This window comes from Glycine max, chromosome 3 (genome assembly GCF_000004515.6).
Source record: "Glycine max cultivar Williams 82 chromosome 3, Glycine_max_v4.0, whole genome shotgun sequence".
In the NCBI taxonomy this organism is placed as follows: domain Eukaryota; kingdom Viridiplantae; phylum Streptophyta; class Magnoliopsida; order Fabales; family Fabaceae; genus Glycine; species Glycine max.
In genome coordinates, this window is record NC_016090.4 from 46724230 (window position 1) to 46741158 (window position 16929).

Consider the following 16929-nt stretch of genomic DNA (forward strand, 5'->3'; position numbering starts at 1 on the left):
CTAAAAAAGAGAAGCGTGAGGGCGGCGGCATCAGCTTGCTCCTAAATTCTAATTGCTCTATCTATCTCTTAACCGGAATCTAGCTAAGGTAGCAGCTAGCTAGGCATGCAAATGCATGTGGGGTGTGACATTTCCTCGGAAATTCTCGGTATGTGTTTTTACTAACTGTTTGCAGTCTCATACCAGAAACTAACAGACGGGAACAAAAGGGAAAGGAAAAATTATTCAAGGTTGCTATAATTAATTATCATACAAAAGAAGCATTGTGACCTATTACTAATGACATCAAGCACTGAACAGATTAAGTCACTTTTAGCTCATTATTTTTGGTATGAAATATATTTCCTTCGAATTGTTACTTTCTCTTTCGAATTGAATAGATTCAGACTAGTGAATTAGGGCTTCAACCGCTTTCCATTGCACGCCTTATTTAATGAAAGGAGGAAAGAAAGAAATGAGACCAGTCTTTCACGTTGCTAGCTCTTTCTATTGCATTAATTCTAGTTCTGTTCTCAAAACAAATATCCCATTTGTGGAAATTAAAGACGGGATTCCAATGTTATTTCGAGAAGAAGAATGCCAACTAATTTGATGTTTTAAGGAAATCAGATCATTTTTTTCTTATCTTTTCATAAAAGTGCGTGTAATATTAATATTTAATATTATCAATACATTTTACTCCCTTTAGTAAAAATAATTAATTTTATATTACTTAAAAAATTGATTAAGATTATATTGTAATTACTAATAATTTTTTTTATTTTTAATTTCTTAATCAATACATTCGAGGCAACTTAATCAAAGAACAATGATAAATGTAAACTCTAAAGTGGGATGTACGGGGTGGAAGAAAAAAAATTGAGAAATAAAAAGTGGCAATTCAAATGTGGTAAATAAAATGAAATGAAAAGAGAAGAAAAAATAAAAAAATAGAAATAAAGTAAAAAAAAAAAGAAGATGAAAGATACATGTTTATATTAATTCATCGTTTTTAAACAACTCTCACGAGTTACTAAAAGTTATATTATATAATTTTCAACACTTTTTTTTAATGTCACATCATTTTCACTATTTTAAGTATATTAACCTTTTATTCCTACTCTATAAAAGTCTCTTCAATGTATCTTATAAACTACTCCATACTTTCATATTTTATTATTTATCTCCTATTCATCTCACACGACATAAATTAAAAATTGGTGAAACCAGAAAAGGAAGAGTTGTTATGTGCAGAACCGTTGTTCTTGTGTGGCATTAGGTGTGGTATTTGCTTCACAATTGCTTTTATGTTAGAGATGACCTTAAGACATTCGTTAGTGGAGCTCTTTTGAAAAGAATAAAATGAGAGGGATAAAAATGAAAAAATAAAAGGAGGATTTTTAGTTGTTTTTTTTTAGATAACAGGAATTTTAATTGATTAATTGACAAGTTTTCACGTGATTTCACGATGTTATTAGTACTTATTTTTATTAATTTATGTGTAGCTAGCAGAAGCTTTAGAAATGACAGTGTATTTCATTAATTTGAAAATATTAGCATGAGAGTTCCAAAAGAGACAACAAAGGGATTCACACACTTATATATGTGAGCTGCCACACCTGCCAGTGCATAGAATTGTAGTTGGAATGTGACTAGACACCATTCATCTTGCCAAGGCGAAGGCAATTTTTTTGGTCCTCTTTTCTCTGGTTCTATTCAATCTCTAAAACTTGAGTATGACAATGTTAATATTTTCGCTTGTCTATATCATAGATGCAAATATGTAATTTATGGTGATTGGAGGCTCCATCCAACCAAAGAAATACAATACCGGCACAGTACTGGACCACTTGATATTACTGGCATGGCTGGTCATAAACATATATAGCCAGCTATCATCATGTGTAGAGCTAGATAGATCGATATCATGTAATATATCCATTAGTTGTACGGTGGATAACTATATGTAAGCAACCATCAAAGGATCATGGATAATACTAATTTTTCTGTTTTCGAGAAGCATAAGGATGAAAAGTAGAAACATCCAAACCGGGTTTGTGGTTTTCGGATGTTTCACTAGCTGTTCTCTGATCTGCACAATGAAAACAAAGAAATTGAAGTGCGCTAACGTAGTAATTAGTTAATTATATATTCCCAGAGTTTCCAGTTACTTTCTCGATCAGTGCATGTTATACATATATAATCATTTCAAAGCGTAAACAAACAAGTCCCAAATGGATGTCCGTAGCTTACTACTCTCTCTCTCTCTCACAAATAATGTATTTATGACTTCTTAATTTTTCTTGGTTATGTTACATGTTTTTCCACCTGGTCGTGTTTCTACATATGTAAGAAGGCAACTGGCTATTAATTGTCTCAATAATGTCTTTGGCTAACTTCTATCTGCCTGACGACGTTCGAAATTACTCCACTCAGTTCATATCGATCATGATAGACAAAGGAATTGAAATTACTCCTATTAAGGACGCCAATAAACTACCTCTTATTGTTGTTTCAACCTATTTCTATCAATGACCACCATTTCACATGAGCATAGACTCTACATTTAGCCTGGAAATTAAAGTATATTTTGCATGATTAAATACACTATTATACACATAAATTGATGTGCACAAAGAGGGTTAATCAATTAACAGAAAAAATTTCATTTGGAATTTTAAACAATAATTGAAATTAAGCTATTCAAAGTCTTGATCGATAGCTACAGACCATAATTCGATGTGTACGTGTGTAAGTATATCTTCCAATAAGATGACCATGCTTAAATGTGATGAAGATATACTTGTTTTTTTTTCTGAATTAATAATTTTAAACGCGATCTACTCAATCAAAGAGAAAAAATTTGGCCGTGTAATATCGATCTGACATAAGTGTGTGTCTGTTTCTGGGTGAATGTTTTAAAATTCTACATTAAATATCTGGCTTGTATCATATACTCCACTTTAATTAATTAGCCATGGATATAAGCTTTCAAGCACAAGTTATCCTAAAAAAAGCACAAGTTCGATCCCGCTATATATAGCAAAATATCACCTTTCTCTTCCTTTCCCCTCTTCAATCCTTTTCCCCTTCCCTAACCTAATGGAAAAGAATTAAAATAATACAGTGTTTTTTTAATTTATTTAGTTTTCTAAATTTAATCAATTTTCATAAGAATTTCTAAAATATGATCGAGGTAAATTTTTTTTACATTTATATAAAATCTTTAGAGATGTTATTTTTTATATATAGATATTAACACTTAATGCTTATTTTATATAGAGGTGTCAAAATATATTGTGTGATCCATCACGACCTTACTTGAATTTCTTATGTATTGCATTTTATATTTGTCTACTATGAGTTGGTAACTCGTTGGGTTAGGTCAAATTGACCGTATTTTTAAAATTTAAATAAATATAAAAAAAACATATCAAACCAAAATATATAGGTGTTGTTGTATTTGAACTTATAATTCTTGAGTTGAGCATAGCCTATCAAGTTAATTAGGCCAAATTTGTCTGATTTTTTTAAGCCACAATTTTGAGAGCCCTAATTTTTAGGCCAAAGGGTTGGGCCTAACCCATATTTCTTCATGTTTGAAGGTATTGATTAATCTCAAAGAATGTGGGGAGCCAAGAATAGTTAAAAAATAATAATTCAAAGGCATATATAAAATTAAAAAAAAAAACCGACTATGATTACATTAGTCAATCATTGAACTTATAATATATGAATAAAATATTCATTTATGCAGGGTATGTTGATTATAACTTTTAAATTTAAATGATGTAATTTAAATATTTATTTATTAAATACAAAATTCATATCATAATAAAAAAATATGAAACGCGCGCGTGTACAATGGTGAGTAGAGACTGGAATAACCTTAAAAGCTAGGGCAAAAAGGTCATAATGTGGCCATTTAGTCTTGACTTAGATGAAGGGAACTAAGGTGCTGAAGAAGTTGTTGGCATGGAAAAGATAGCTAATTCTTACCTATTACCTCTCATTTGTTTATAGTAAATAATTGGGTGAGAATTAAAAGATACTGATTGTTTAGGAGAAAAAAGAAGTGAATTGAAGGGAAGGTAAGGGCAGCTGAGGTTATATTATATAGAGAGAAGGCAGTGGCAGGAGAGCGCCTGCAGGGCAGGGTGGTCTGTTTTTCATTTTCTCTTAGTTTAGCCATTTGCTTTTCTTTTTCTTACCTTACGGCCGGGGACCATCCACAACACACTCAATCAATGGCACTAAAAGTCAAAAAAATAAATAAGTGTACACTCTCCCCCATATTGGCATTTCTCTGCTATAACTAGCTAGCCTTAGTTAAGCCCTTACCCATATAAAAATTAATTAACCAATATCATTGCCCCATATATTTTTCTGCTTTGGCAATAAAATGAGGGTGCAAGGGCAAATTTAACACAGTTAAGTTAAGCTCATTGCTTCCGGAACAACTGGCCTTTTGGTCTCAACCGGGAAGCATATGTACTGTACAGATTATACCAAATATGATGAAAACGACAAGTTGCTCACATGGCCACAATAGGCACATTATTCATGGCCCCCACGTAAGTGTAGTAATCCCCCCCCTCTCTCTCTCCCAAGAATAAAACTGGGTTGCAAGAAATATTTTTGCTTCTTTTCCTAGTTGTAAAGAACCTTCGTGTGAGGTAACTATACTTATAGCTAAAATCCGCACGACTTCTTCCTCTCTTCCCGTCTTTCTTTCTTTCTTTCTCTCTCTCCCTCGATCTCACTCCACATGTTATGGTTTGTAGGTCAACAGTAACAATAACATGACCCCTTTTTGAATCCCCCATATTCATTCCAATATGGCTTGTCTTTTAGGGTTTGGAGTTGGAGGCTTGCGGTCAAATAAGAAGGCACCGACTGTTTTAATTTTTTTGTACTAAGAGCGAGCCTGTTTTTGTTTTTCTTTAGAGCTAGCCTCAGCAATCTGGTCTGGTAAAATATCTTCCTCATGCTAGAGCTATACGTTCATTTTATTTATTTGACCTTGTAATCTAATTAATTCACACCCGCCCATTTGTTTTCATATTTGATTTTATTATTTATATTTACTTTCCCTGCCCTCTTCCTCTCCTCGATCGCTTTATTCTAATAATTTCTTCATTTTTATTTTATTCTTTATTTCTTTCCCATTGTTTTTGCTGAGATCCAGAGGTTATTATTAACAGAATTCAAGGTAGGTCAGCCATAATTAAGTCCATGGAGTTGATGCAACAAGTTAAAGGTAATTATTCTGATAGCAGGGAGGAAGAGGAGGAAGAGGAAGCTGCAGCAATCACAAGGGAATCAGAAAGCAGCAGTAAGCTAGCTCTATTACCTTATCCCTTTTAATGTCTTCTCCATCCACGACAAATTAATTATATATACCATACCACTACGCCCTTCTTTAATTAATTATCTCATCATCACCATCTTCTTCTTCTTCAATTTTTCTTGTGATAAGTATTAATTCCCCATCATGAATCTGTTGCTAGATGCCATTAACAATTCACCCACTGGCATTAATTAGGGTTACACCAACAAGATACAGCATCCAATTTTGGAAAGAAGCTAGACTTGATGGACTTGTCACTAGGGAGCAGCAAGGAAGAGGAAGAGGAAGGGAATTTGCAACAAGGAGGAGGAGGAGTGGTTCATCATGCTCACCAAGTAGTGGAGAAAGAACACATGTTTGAGAAAGTGGCGACACCGAGCGACGTAGGGAAGCTGAACAGGCTGGTGATACCGAAGCAGCACGCGGAGAAGTACTTCCCCCTTGACTCCTCAACCAACGAGAAGGGTCTGCTCCTGAATTTCGAGGACAGGAATGGGAAGGTGTGGCGATTCAGGTATTCCTATTGGAACAGCAGCCAGAGCTATGTGATGACAAAAGGGTGGAGCCGCTTTGTTAAGGAGAAGAAGCTGGATGCCGGTGACATTGTCTCCTTCCAGCGTGGCCTTGGGGATTTGTATAGACATCGGTTGTATATAGATTGGAAGAGAAGGCCCGATCATGCTCATGCTCATCCACCTCATCATCACGATCCTTTGTTTCTTCCCTCTATCAGATTGTACTCTCTCCCTCCCACCATGCCACCTCGCTACCACCACGATCATCACTTTCACCACCATCTCAATTACAACAACCTCTTCACTTTTCAGCAACACCAGTACCAGCAGCTTGGTGCTGCCACTACCACTCATCACAACAACTATGGTTACCAGAATTCGGGATCTGGTTCACTCTATTACCTAAGGTCCTCTATGTCAATGGGTGGTGGTGATCAAAACTTGCAAGGGAGAGGGAGCAACATTGTCCCCATGATCATTGATTCTGTGCCGGTTAACGTTGCTCATCACAACAACAATCGCCATGGGAATGGGGGCATCACGAGTGGTGGTACTAATTGTAGTGGAAAACGACTAAGGCTATTTGGGGTGAACATGGAATGCGCTTCTTCGGCAGAAGATTCCAAAGAATTGTCCTCGGGTTCGGCAGCACACGTGACGACAGCTGCTTCTTCTTCTTCTCTTCATCATCAGCGCTTGAGGGTGCCAGTGCCAGTGCCACTTGAAGATCCACTTTCGTCGTCAGCAGCAGCAGCAGCAAGGTTTGGGGATCACAAAGGGGCCAGTACTGGGACTTCGCTGCTGTTTGATTTGGATCCCTCTTTGCAGTATCATCGCCACTGATCCATCAAATAAAATATTCAACGCCACCAATAATGAATGGAGAATTGAAGATTTAGTTTCAAAGTTAGTTGGGCTAGCTACCCTCTCCTTTGCAGCATTTTTACTTACTCTTTCTCTCAACAACTGGCCGTCTGGCTACAAGGGAATCAGCTCCCAAACTTTGTTTTTCTTCTTCTCCTCCTCCTTCTTCTTTTTATCAGTAATTAGTACGTATAAGTAATTAGCATTTGAACTTCTTGGTACCTTTTGAACTGCACGAAGCGTTAATTAATTAGCTGGGGATTCGAGTGTTGAAGGAAATGAAAAATCGTTTCATGACCAAGAGACAGAATGCTATCTCCCTTAGACCTTTCAATTGTGTATAATACAATACATATATATTATATTTATAATTTATCATAAATATTATATATATATATATATATGGTTCCTGTCCCCTTTTTATATTGCATTGGTATATACATACTGTTAACTGTACTCTCTCTCTTTCCGTTCACTGCATTTAATGATACACAGAAAAGCTTGTTGCTTTCTTCTATCCTCTAATGTTTCTGTTAGCCTTGTTGGGTTGATGCCGTTCGCAACACTGCTGCTCTTAGTTCGCATTTTCGCTTTGCAGATAAGGAGCAGAAAGTTGTACAGCTGTAAATTAAATGGTGAATATTTTCTATTCTTCTTGAAGCTCCATCCATTAATATATATTATTTCCCCATTACTTTTTTGTTATTATTATTTACTACGGTATTGATATTATATTTAATGATCCTTTCCGGCCCTTTGAACTTTCTCGTCCGCATCAGCACTGCTCACGAACGTGGTTTTGGATAAATAGATGTGCTTATGTGGGGATTTTCTTCCCCTAGCCTTCTCCCAAGGGTTAAAAGAGTAAGTATCTCAAGTCTTTCCAAACTAATTTTTCGCATTAATTATTACTTGCAGCGGGATTCAATGACTTGTTTCTGATCTCTGATGCCTATCATAATTGTAGAGATACAATATATTTGTTCAAGAGACTTCGGTTATATTACTCTCTGGATTTTGATTCTTTTTTAATTTAAATGTTTAATTGACTAGTCTTCAGCACATAAATGTCGTCTAAGTAGATAAGTCACTGGTTACTTAAATACAATTTTGTAATTTAATTACCTACACCATAGAATGTCTGTTGACACTTTCGGACAAGTGTGGAAACAAGGAACTTAATTTGGAGAGTTGATCATATATCAGGTTTTCATTTATGTGTTTTAATTTATAGTGAAAATGTGATAATAATAATAATAAAACATTCTAGTTTTATTTTTCGTGTGGAACGTTATTTCTTGAGATATATGGTGTATTATTTGAAATTTTATTTTGACTCAGAAATCTGGTTAGACACTGTTGAGTCTGGCTAGTTTTAATGGCCATATGATGCATTATGCTTTGAGATTCATAGGATGCACGTGCATATGCATTTCATCGTATAGGTGTGTATATATGTGTATATGCTTCATTCATTCATGTTTTTCTTTTTTAAATTTAGTGTAAGAGATTTTTGGAAATTAGTTAAAGTCTCTATCTAGGTTTGAATATTAATCTCGCATTTATTATAAATGGACTGTTCATAGCATAAAAAGGAGAGATTAAACGGAATGTTAGGTTCTCACAGTGTGATAATTGAAAGCAAAAGCAATATAGGAGACTGTAAGGAGTAGGACTTTTCTTTTGCTACACACACTTGAACGTGGTGCTTTTCTGTCCAAATTGTAAGAGTATCTCAGATCCTTTGGTAGTGTCAATATCCATGATGAACTCATCGAAACTGCTGGAAAATAAAGTACGAAAGAGACTAAAAATTATACTTTTTTTAGAATAATCGAATTTAATGTGTTTTAACTCCAACAGACAATAAACATAAAAAAATATCATCATATATGAAGTTATCTAATTCCCTCCCCCTTTGCTTGTTTTACACACTCGCCGATTATCCTAGTTAGGTCATGTATGATCTTAAATAATCATATTAAGGAAAACAAAATGACATTCAAGAAGAATGACACAAACTGAATCAAATTTAAGTCATAAAGAGTCACTATGAAGATTGCTTATTTGAGTATGTTCTATATATTTTGAAATGATTTTAGTACCACAATATTTATATGATTCCGTATCCTTACATGCATGAAAACTTACACGCTAATGTCTAGTAACATGGTTGTCTGTTATATATAAAACCATTGAAGACTCTCTAGGGGAAAGTTTTAGTTTCACCTAGGCAGTTATGTAGCCTATTTTCAAATGGTTTTGTTAACTATTGACTTTAAAATGATAGTTAAAAGAGTTAAAAAAAATTCCTTCTAAAAATAAGATATTTCTTAGTCTAAAGTCATAAAACTAACCAATCCTATACCAATTATGTTTGACATTGTTGGTAGACCTAAATCTAATAGTTACCTTCATATTAATTTCCAATTAAAAAACTTTAACTTTAATTTATTAACCATTATTATTAGGATAATGATTAGCAAAACTGGTTTTGGAAATATAACTAAGTTGATTGTTAACTTTAAGAGATAGTTAACTATAAACTTGTGAAAACATGAATGAATATGATAACAGTATTTTCAGGATTGGCATGGCACAATTATAAACTATAAAAAATTTCGTCAAACATGATTTAGAGCATATATATAATTAGACTCATTGACATATTAAAGAGATAAATTTGATTAGTGGGATTAATCCCAAGTATTATGCTTCCACTTTGCATTAATATTGATTATAAAATAGTGGGATTTTGCATGCATATAGAATTAATTTTATATATTAAAATTGCTGGTTAACAATGATAAAGGTTGCCATTCTTTCGTACTGAAATTCCGTGCATGAATGGAAGCAATGCTTGTGATGTATACTGTGGTACCCTTATGTTAATTTCATTCATCTACTTTCCTATTAATGTTTGATAGCTGTGGGTCATTTATGCAGAAGCTAGCGGAAAAATAAAAGCAACACCCAACCACACCTTCTTAACCGATGATAAATTAAAGATCTGTTCCTCGTCATTTCATCAGTGCGATTTAGGAATATTTAGCCAAGCAGGTATGATTTTTCAATATCTATACATGCGCTTATTCTTCAGGGAGAGGTTTCCGTCACTAGCATTTAAGTTATGAATATATGTTGCTTGCATTAATCATCAATATATAATTTTGCACTCAAATATATGTTTAGTCTAAAATCCAGGAGCAAAATGGATATATTGCCTCGCATATATATATATATATATATATATATCACTACTCTATAATATATCTTCAGAAAATGCATATAATTATATCTGTTAAATAAGTAATTTTGATGTAATTAGCATGTATTATTTTTCAATGAAGCATTCCAGAACCTTTTCTTTGTGACAGGTTAGAAAAGTATATGTGCAAGCCTCACCATAATGCATTTATTTTCCCTTAACCAGTTATAGGTATTAACTCAATTACCTATTGCATACGAATCATATATAAATTAAAATTATACAAAAACTCCTCTATAACATGCATAATATCGAAGAATAGTAAATATGATTTTGAGAAATAGTACTAAGAACTTCGTTTGAGTGTAAATAAAAAGAAAGAAACAAAACCATGATGTTACTCCCAGGAGTTTGAATTCATTATCTGAATATGTTGATTTAGAGATACATAGCTGATTGCTTGTAATCAATTTTTATGAATACTTGTCATGCTCGAAATGTCATGTATATATTATGTGTTGGTTGTGCTTCCATGTGAACTTCAGATGTCCTAATATAGTTAATTTATTAAAAGCAGTGATCCAAAAATAGTTGGTTTAATAAAAGATCTTATCCATGAAAACGTTTCACTAGCTAATCCAATATATATATATATATATATATATATATATATATATATATATATTAAATAGTAATTTTATCTTTTAAAATTTAATTAAATAAATTTTAATGGTGAGATTTAGAATTGCACATCATGCAGTTCATTTTGAAACTGCAAGGATCCTAATCCTTGGAACATATATAACTAATTAATTAGTTAGGCTGTATAATGGTAGTACTGGTGCCTTTCAAAAACTACTAATACTAGACTAGTAACCCCTACCCCCCATATATGTCAGTATGATAATTATGACAACGTAAATTTTATTAGTAATATAATTTGTTTGGTTAATATTTGCATTTGAATGTATTTGAAGGAAGAAAACAAAATTATAACATGGAGTTTTAGATTGAAACTTCATTGTTATTATTGGAAAAAAAACAAGTAAATAAAACTTCATTAATTTTGTGAAATATTCCATTTGAACATATATATTTATATAGCAAGAGTATATTTATTTTAGTTAACTTCATTAAATATTTTCGTCGCTATTATTAACTTTTTTGAAAACTGACTTTTGATTATCTATATTATAGAGACTGATGCCTAATGTTTAATATTGAATTGATGGATCACAATTTAAATATGTTTTTAATAAGACAATATTTACTTCAATCACTAAAAAATAAATTTCTTCATCTAATCACTATTTTTGTTTTTTTTTTGTGAAAAAGAACCAAACACATTCTATAAAGGAGGAATAAAAAAATAAATAATATATTTATGAGAGACTAAAGATATATTTTTTTAATTTACAGGAATTATATATATATATTGAGAGAGAGAGAGAGAGAGGATAGGTCAAATTGTTTTCTTTTTTCTATTTTTCTCTTTTTTAGAATATATGGAAATTCTTCTAAAAAAAGAATATATGGAAATTAATGAGTTCATTGGTTTTGCAAAGATATATATACATATAACAGTAATTGTCTCTCTCGCAACCGTAATAGTTACAGTAATAGTTAATTATGCAGGAATACTACCTTATTTCATATTTTAATTTCATAATTAGTATTAAAATTAAATCCATTAATTTAACCCCCTTCAATTTAATTTGTCTTATCAATGAAAAACCATTTCAAACCAAAACAGCAGCAGAGACTATTTTATTACGTTTATATATTTTCTCAAATTCCATAAAACAAAAAAAAAAAAAACGAATGGCTGGACAAACAGCGAAATTGCCAGAAAACATGCCCGAGAAACAAATAAAAAAGTAACGAAAACGGATACTTTGTGCAATTTATGCTGAAAATCTTCGGTATTGAAGTTTTCCGATACCTTTTATATTATTTCTGTCTATTTCTTGAAGCAATATTATTTCTGTCTATTTCTACAGTTTGTTTTTGACTTTTGACTGAATAGGTTACTTAGGTTCAATGTTCACGCCTCTAAGTAACCTATGTTAACTGAATGGTTACCGGAGGATATGAAGGATACTCATTTGTTACTTATAGTTTCATATTTTTTATTTTTTTTTATTTTAATTCAAAAATAATTTTTTTAATTTTTATAATTTATATTTTAATTCTAGTTTTGTAATTTAAAAATATTTTTTTTAATCTTTTAGAAGGTAAATTATAAAGATTAAAAAATTACTTTTAAATTATAAAGACTAAAAAGATAAGAATCATCAAAATTAGAGATCAAATAAGTAATTTAAACTTTATTCTAATTCATCCTTTTAATCCTTTTCTTTTTCTTTTCCTAGGATCCTTTTTATCCTTTGTTAACCATTCAATTAAATTCAAATATTTGTTTATATTTTTTAACCATAATTTATTGGTAAAATGGGGTACAAAAGTTAATATATCATCATGAATTTTCGGATATGACATATTATCGTGAATATATGTAAAATAAAAACAAAAGTTCCTTGTTTATACCCTTTTGTTTTAATTATAAATTAATACTTTGAGTGAAAAGATCGGCTATATATGGTAGTATTTCGCCCTATCTTTTTTCATGTGGCGGATAGAAATCAATTTTCAATTCTCCAGACTCAAGTTTAATATTTTCATGTTCTCTAATCTCTATGAAACACTTGGCAAGAAATGAAAGTTGAACTAGCTATCAATTTCACCGAATATCTATTCACTATTAATTCTTTCATCTTCTTAGAGCTACTTGTCACCTCCCATTATATACATCGTTATCTGCTCGAAGACCCCCCGGGGGGTGTGTCTTGATATCTTATAATATATGGTGAATCCTTACCCCCATATGCAAATAGTTTTCATCCTTGCCTTATATATATAGTCTTGCGGTATTTACAATAAAATTGTGAGTGATCAATACTTAGGTAAGCATTTATGGGAAGAACCAGACCCATGGCGCTCCAGAATACTAAACATATAATTTTGTTGTCTGATTTTCCTTTTGTTTTAAAAAAAAATAATCAAACATTTGTGTGCCGCAGTTCTAATTATTGTTTTTCTTTGGGAAAAAAGTGTTGGATATGAATGAAGAGATAAAGTTAATTCTTTTGTAGTTATTCACATAATTATATCTGAGGGATTACATATATAACATATTTTAATGAGCTAGAGTAGGTATCTAGGTGACATTCTTCCTTTCTAAAACGTTCTCTTACCGACTGGAAACCCATAATTCATTTGATACTTTTCTTAATTTTTAAGATTAGAAGGCCTCTAATTGGATGAGAGATTCGTTGTCCTCACATGCCATTTTTCCTCCCCTCTTAAATATCTATAACTTTTTTTTTTCTTACATAAAAACTTTCTTAAGGAATATATATATGCATATATATATAATAATTCTCGTACCTATTTAAGAAGAATTATTAACCGAATCAATTAAAATGCCGAAAGACCAAATACTATTTGTAACAAAATTATAAAAAAATTAATAATAATATAACACTATATAACTATCCAAAAAAATATAATAATGTAAAAACTTTGTTTAATTATATAATTAGCCTAATGGATATATGGGTAAGATCAGCTAGTAGTCCTAGATCTAGAATTGCTTTGGATGAAGGGTCCCCCACCCTATAAAAAGTAGGCGTTAGGGCTAATTAAGAGGAGGACGGGGGTTGCATTATTATTTTTATTTACGATGAACATAAAGCAGCTGATTGTACCGTAAAGGCAGTTCTTCCGCCTTTACTTCTCATGTGAGCCTTCCATTAATTAACCGGAAATTGGATCATTGGACGCATGCAGTGTCCATCAGTGATCAATCCAAATCATTGTATATATAATTTTAGTAAACCGCAATATATATACATGTATATGGACCACATCCATTTCACCATATATAATACATAAACCTTTATATATTTAGTTTTGTCACCATAACACTACTTTAATTATTATTATATGAAAACAAATTGAATGAGAAAGTACTATTGGAGGATTTGCCCATATGATCGAGCTGTTCGTGCTAATATTAATGGTCAGCACCTGCTAAAACTCTTTTCTTTTTTTTATGTTCGTGAAAGTTTCACATTGGAAAGGAACATTTCATTTCCCCCCTTAAATTATTGCATTTCTTAAATGAACTTTATTAGCTAAAGCGATTGCTGACTAAGATGATGAAAAATTTGATAGAAGCTTTAGACTTCTATTCTTAACATCCAAATTAACAAAATTATACTGACTCATCCTATAAAATCAAACTGCGTCAAAACAGAAGTTTTAGATTTGACATGCTCTTGTAATCTTAAAATGGGATAACCTTTTCAGAAAAAAACGCCACGCAGATAAAGGTTGAAATCTCCCTCTTTTACGATATTAAAGACCTAATATTATTAATGAGACCAATAATATGAACTCATCAGGGCTGAGGGTTTTAGGGGATATATTACAAGTTTAGAAAAAGTAAAATTTTAGCGTTGAGCGTTGCAGCTGTATTATGAATTATATTAGTTTCTTTTCTCAGAAAAAAAGCATGGATTCATCATTTAATGTATTTATACATTAAATAAGAAGACCTATTACGGTGCGGATATCGCTAATGATATTTATTTGGTCATTATCAAATTAAACAAATTAAGAGGATAAGATTGATCTGCATGCGATATTCTAGACAGAAAAAGACTTTAGAGACTCGGCTTTTTTAGAAGAACTTACTTTAAATTTATAATACATATTTATAGGAAACAAAAGCATGTAGGATGGACCATCTCAGGTTGAAGAATGGGAGAGTCAAGGCAGAAGTAATCCCCAAAAATGGCAGATCTTCTCTGTAGGTTTCGCTGGTTTTCTATGTATATTAAAAATGAATGATAAGATAACGGAAGAGGTGCATGCACAATAAATGCGGTTGAGGACCATGTCCATGCATGATATATGTTGTGAAGGTGGTGGTGGCCCCGTAATAGTAAGTGATCACTGACAGAGAGAGAGTCGTAACCCTTTTGTATATTTGATTCCAAACCCAAACTAGTTTCAAGTTACATGAAGATCATTTGGCTATCTATCTCCAACACCGTCCACATGTCTTGTTGTATTTTCCTCTTCTTTTGTCTGTTTTGGTTTTATTGCACCGAATTTGAAAGGAACAACAGAATCTAATCTGTACGAAGCTTCTCTAGTGGTACCCATCTATGTCGTAACTTTGGGACGTACGTGGAACGTGGTGGTCTCATATTTCCAGTGTCCACGTGAGTTATAAATTGTCCTGTTTTTGGGGCGCTTCAACTTGAATGACAACTACACTATTTATATAAGTAATTTTACTCCTACAAATATGATGTTTAATAATATTTATTGCTTAATACTTATGAAAAATAATATTAAATATCACAAGTGAAATCTTTGAAAATTCTTTTGTGAGAAATAATAAATATAAAATAAAGAATATTATATTATATTTGAAACGTAAAAAATTTAAAGAAAAATAATTAATGGTCATGTGGTCATTAATATAGAAAGATGATACTTTTAGATAGTTAAGAGAGAAGTTTTCACATTCCTTTGACATCATGCTTGTATCAACCTTTTGATAAGCATTTTACGGTAAAAAAAGAAAAAAGAAGAGAAGTTCCTTAGTTATGAAGATGTGTTCAACATGCATATCCCAATAAGAGATTTTTGTTTTTCTGGGTAAATGATGAACTTATAAACACATAGAAACCTCTAGGAGCATGACATCTAAGTTATGCCATCTTAAAAATTGATAATATTAATTTTATTTTTTCTTTCATCGAATAACATGTTATTTCTGAACCTCCAGATCCAGCATATAATATTGTCACTAGTTGGGCCCTCTCCCTGTGTCTCATGGGGTAATAATAATTAATAATACGTCGCACTTAAATTAAGTCATTTTGTTGTTATTATTAGAATGTGGTAATAATATAATAATAAAATATAAAATAATTAACACAGATAATAATAAGTCTAATAAAAAAGAGAAAAATAATCACTTAAATAAAATTTTGATATTCTTTTCTCAATCCATTTTAGTTCATCCATAAAAAAAAAATAGACATCTAGTCTCTCTAGTCTTTATTTTAAAAAAAATGATAATTTTAATAAAATATTTAATATATTCATATACTTTAATTAAATAAATTTATAAAAAAATTCAGACAGAATTAGGAATTGAACCAAAATCACAAGTTTTCTATAAAAAATTTATAAATCAAAATGAGAAATTTGACAAAATAAAAAAACCAAATAAGCTTTATGAGAAATTTTATACTAAGTACAGGCCCAAAGTTTTTCATTAAGCCCATTTGTTTATTAGATCTATCTTTTTGGATGGTTATGGTGTTTGATAGCCTTCTTTTTATTTAGCAAAGTGAGTGAATAGGAGATAATAGTTTATCTAACGTGGGACTTTACAAGTGAGGTAATGAGAGAGTTTCTTAAACTTAAATTTTTTTTAGTCTTTATACTTGGAACTAAAGTAGAAAACATCATACCACACTTTAACCTAAAACCTTAAGGTCTATATTTATGGGTTTTCTTCTCAGTCATATCGTGTTCAACTTTTAACTTGTTGTACTCGATATAAGATATAACATTTCACTTTACACTTATACTCCAACAAGTCAGCCACACAAACACTCAAAAATGATATTATTTGACTTCAAAGATTCTCCTCGATCATAAGGGTTGAACATATAGTTATATTAGATTTCAAATGACACGAACACGATTATACAACATAAAACCAGGACTCTAAGCAAACTTATATTCCTGTACGTTGTCTTTCTCAGTCAACCGGCCGGAGGCCTTGTGCATCCAACTTTGTATTTTTTCCTTTTTCAGAGAATAAAACTAGCGTAGTTTCTTGTCCCATATTTAACACTAATCAGAAAGGGTAGCAATAGCATTCCATTACCTATCATAAAACACGTACCTAATTGAATTTGTGA

General features: G+C 31.6%; 1 protein-coding gene across 8 annotated transcripts; it reads left to right on the forward strand.

The window, feature by feature from the left end:
* The first annotated feature begins 4525 nt into the window (after nucleotides 1–4525).
* Nucleotides 4526–9769, forward strand: LOC100781489 (B3 domain-containing transcription factor NGA1). 8 transcript variants are annotated; one of them, XR_005890827.1, is made up of 5 exons: nucleotides 4662–4950; nucleotides 5168–5314; nucleotides 5525–7343; nucleotides 7488–7572; nucleotides 9655–9769. XR_005890827.1 is itself a non-coding variant. In XM_006577298.4 (4 exons), the coding sequence occupies exons 3-4, from the start codon at nucleotides 5215–5217 to the stop codon at nucleotides 6685–6687; spliced, it is 1263 nt and encodes a 420-aa protein (XP_006577361.1). In that variant the 5' UTR covers nucleotides 4526–4655; nucleotides 4764–4950; nucleotides 5168–5214; the 3' UTR covers nucleotides 6688–7109. The 8 variants fall into 8 exon arrangements, 7 of the variants coding, with proteins under 7 accessions (XP_006577361.1, XP_040870189.1, XP_014629549.1 ...); XM_006577298.4 differs by lacking the exons at nucleotides 7488–7572; nucleotides 9655–9769 and adding an exon at nucleotides 4526–4655 and having other exon boundaries at nucleotides 4764–4950; nucleotides 5525–7109; XM_041014255.1 differs by lacking the exons at nucleotides 7488–7572; nucleotides 9655–9769 and adding an exon at nucleotides 4526–4655 and having other exon boundaries at nucleotides 4764–4950; nucleotides 5184–5314; nucleotides 5525–7109.
* The last annotated feature ends 7160 nt before the right edge of the window (nucleotides 9770–16929 follow it).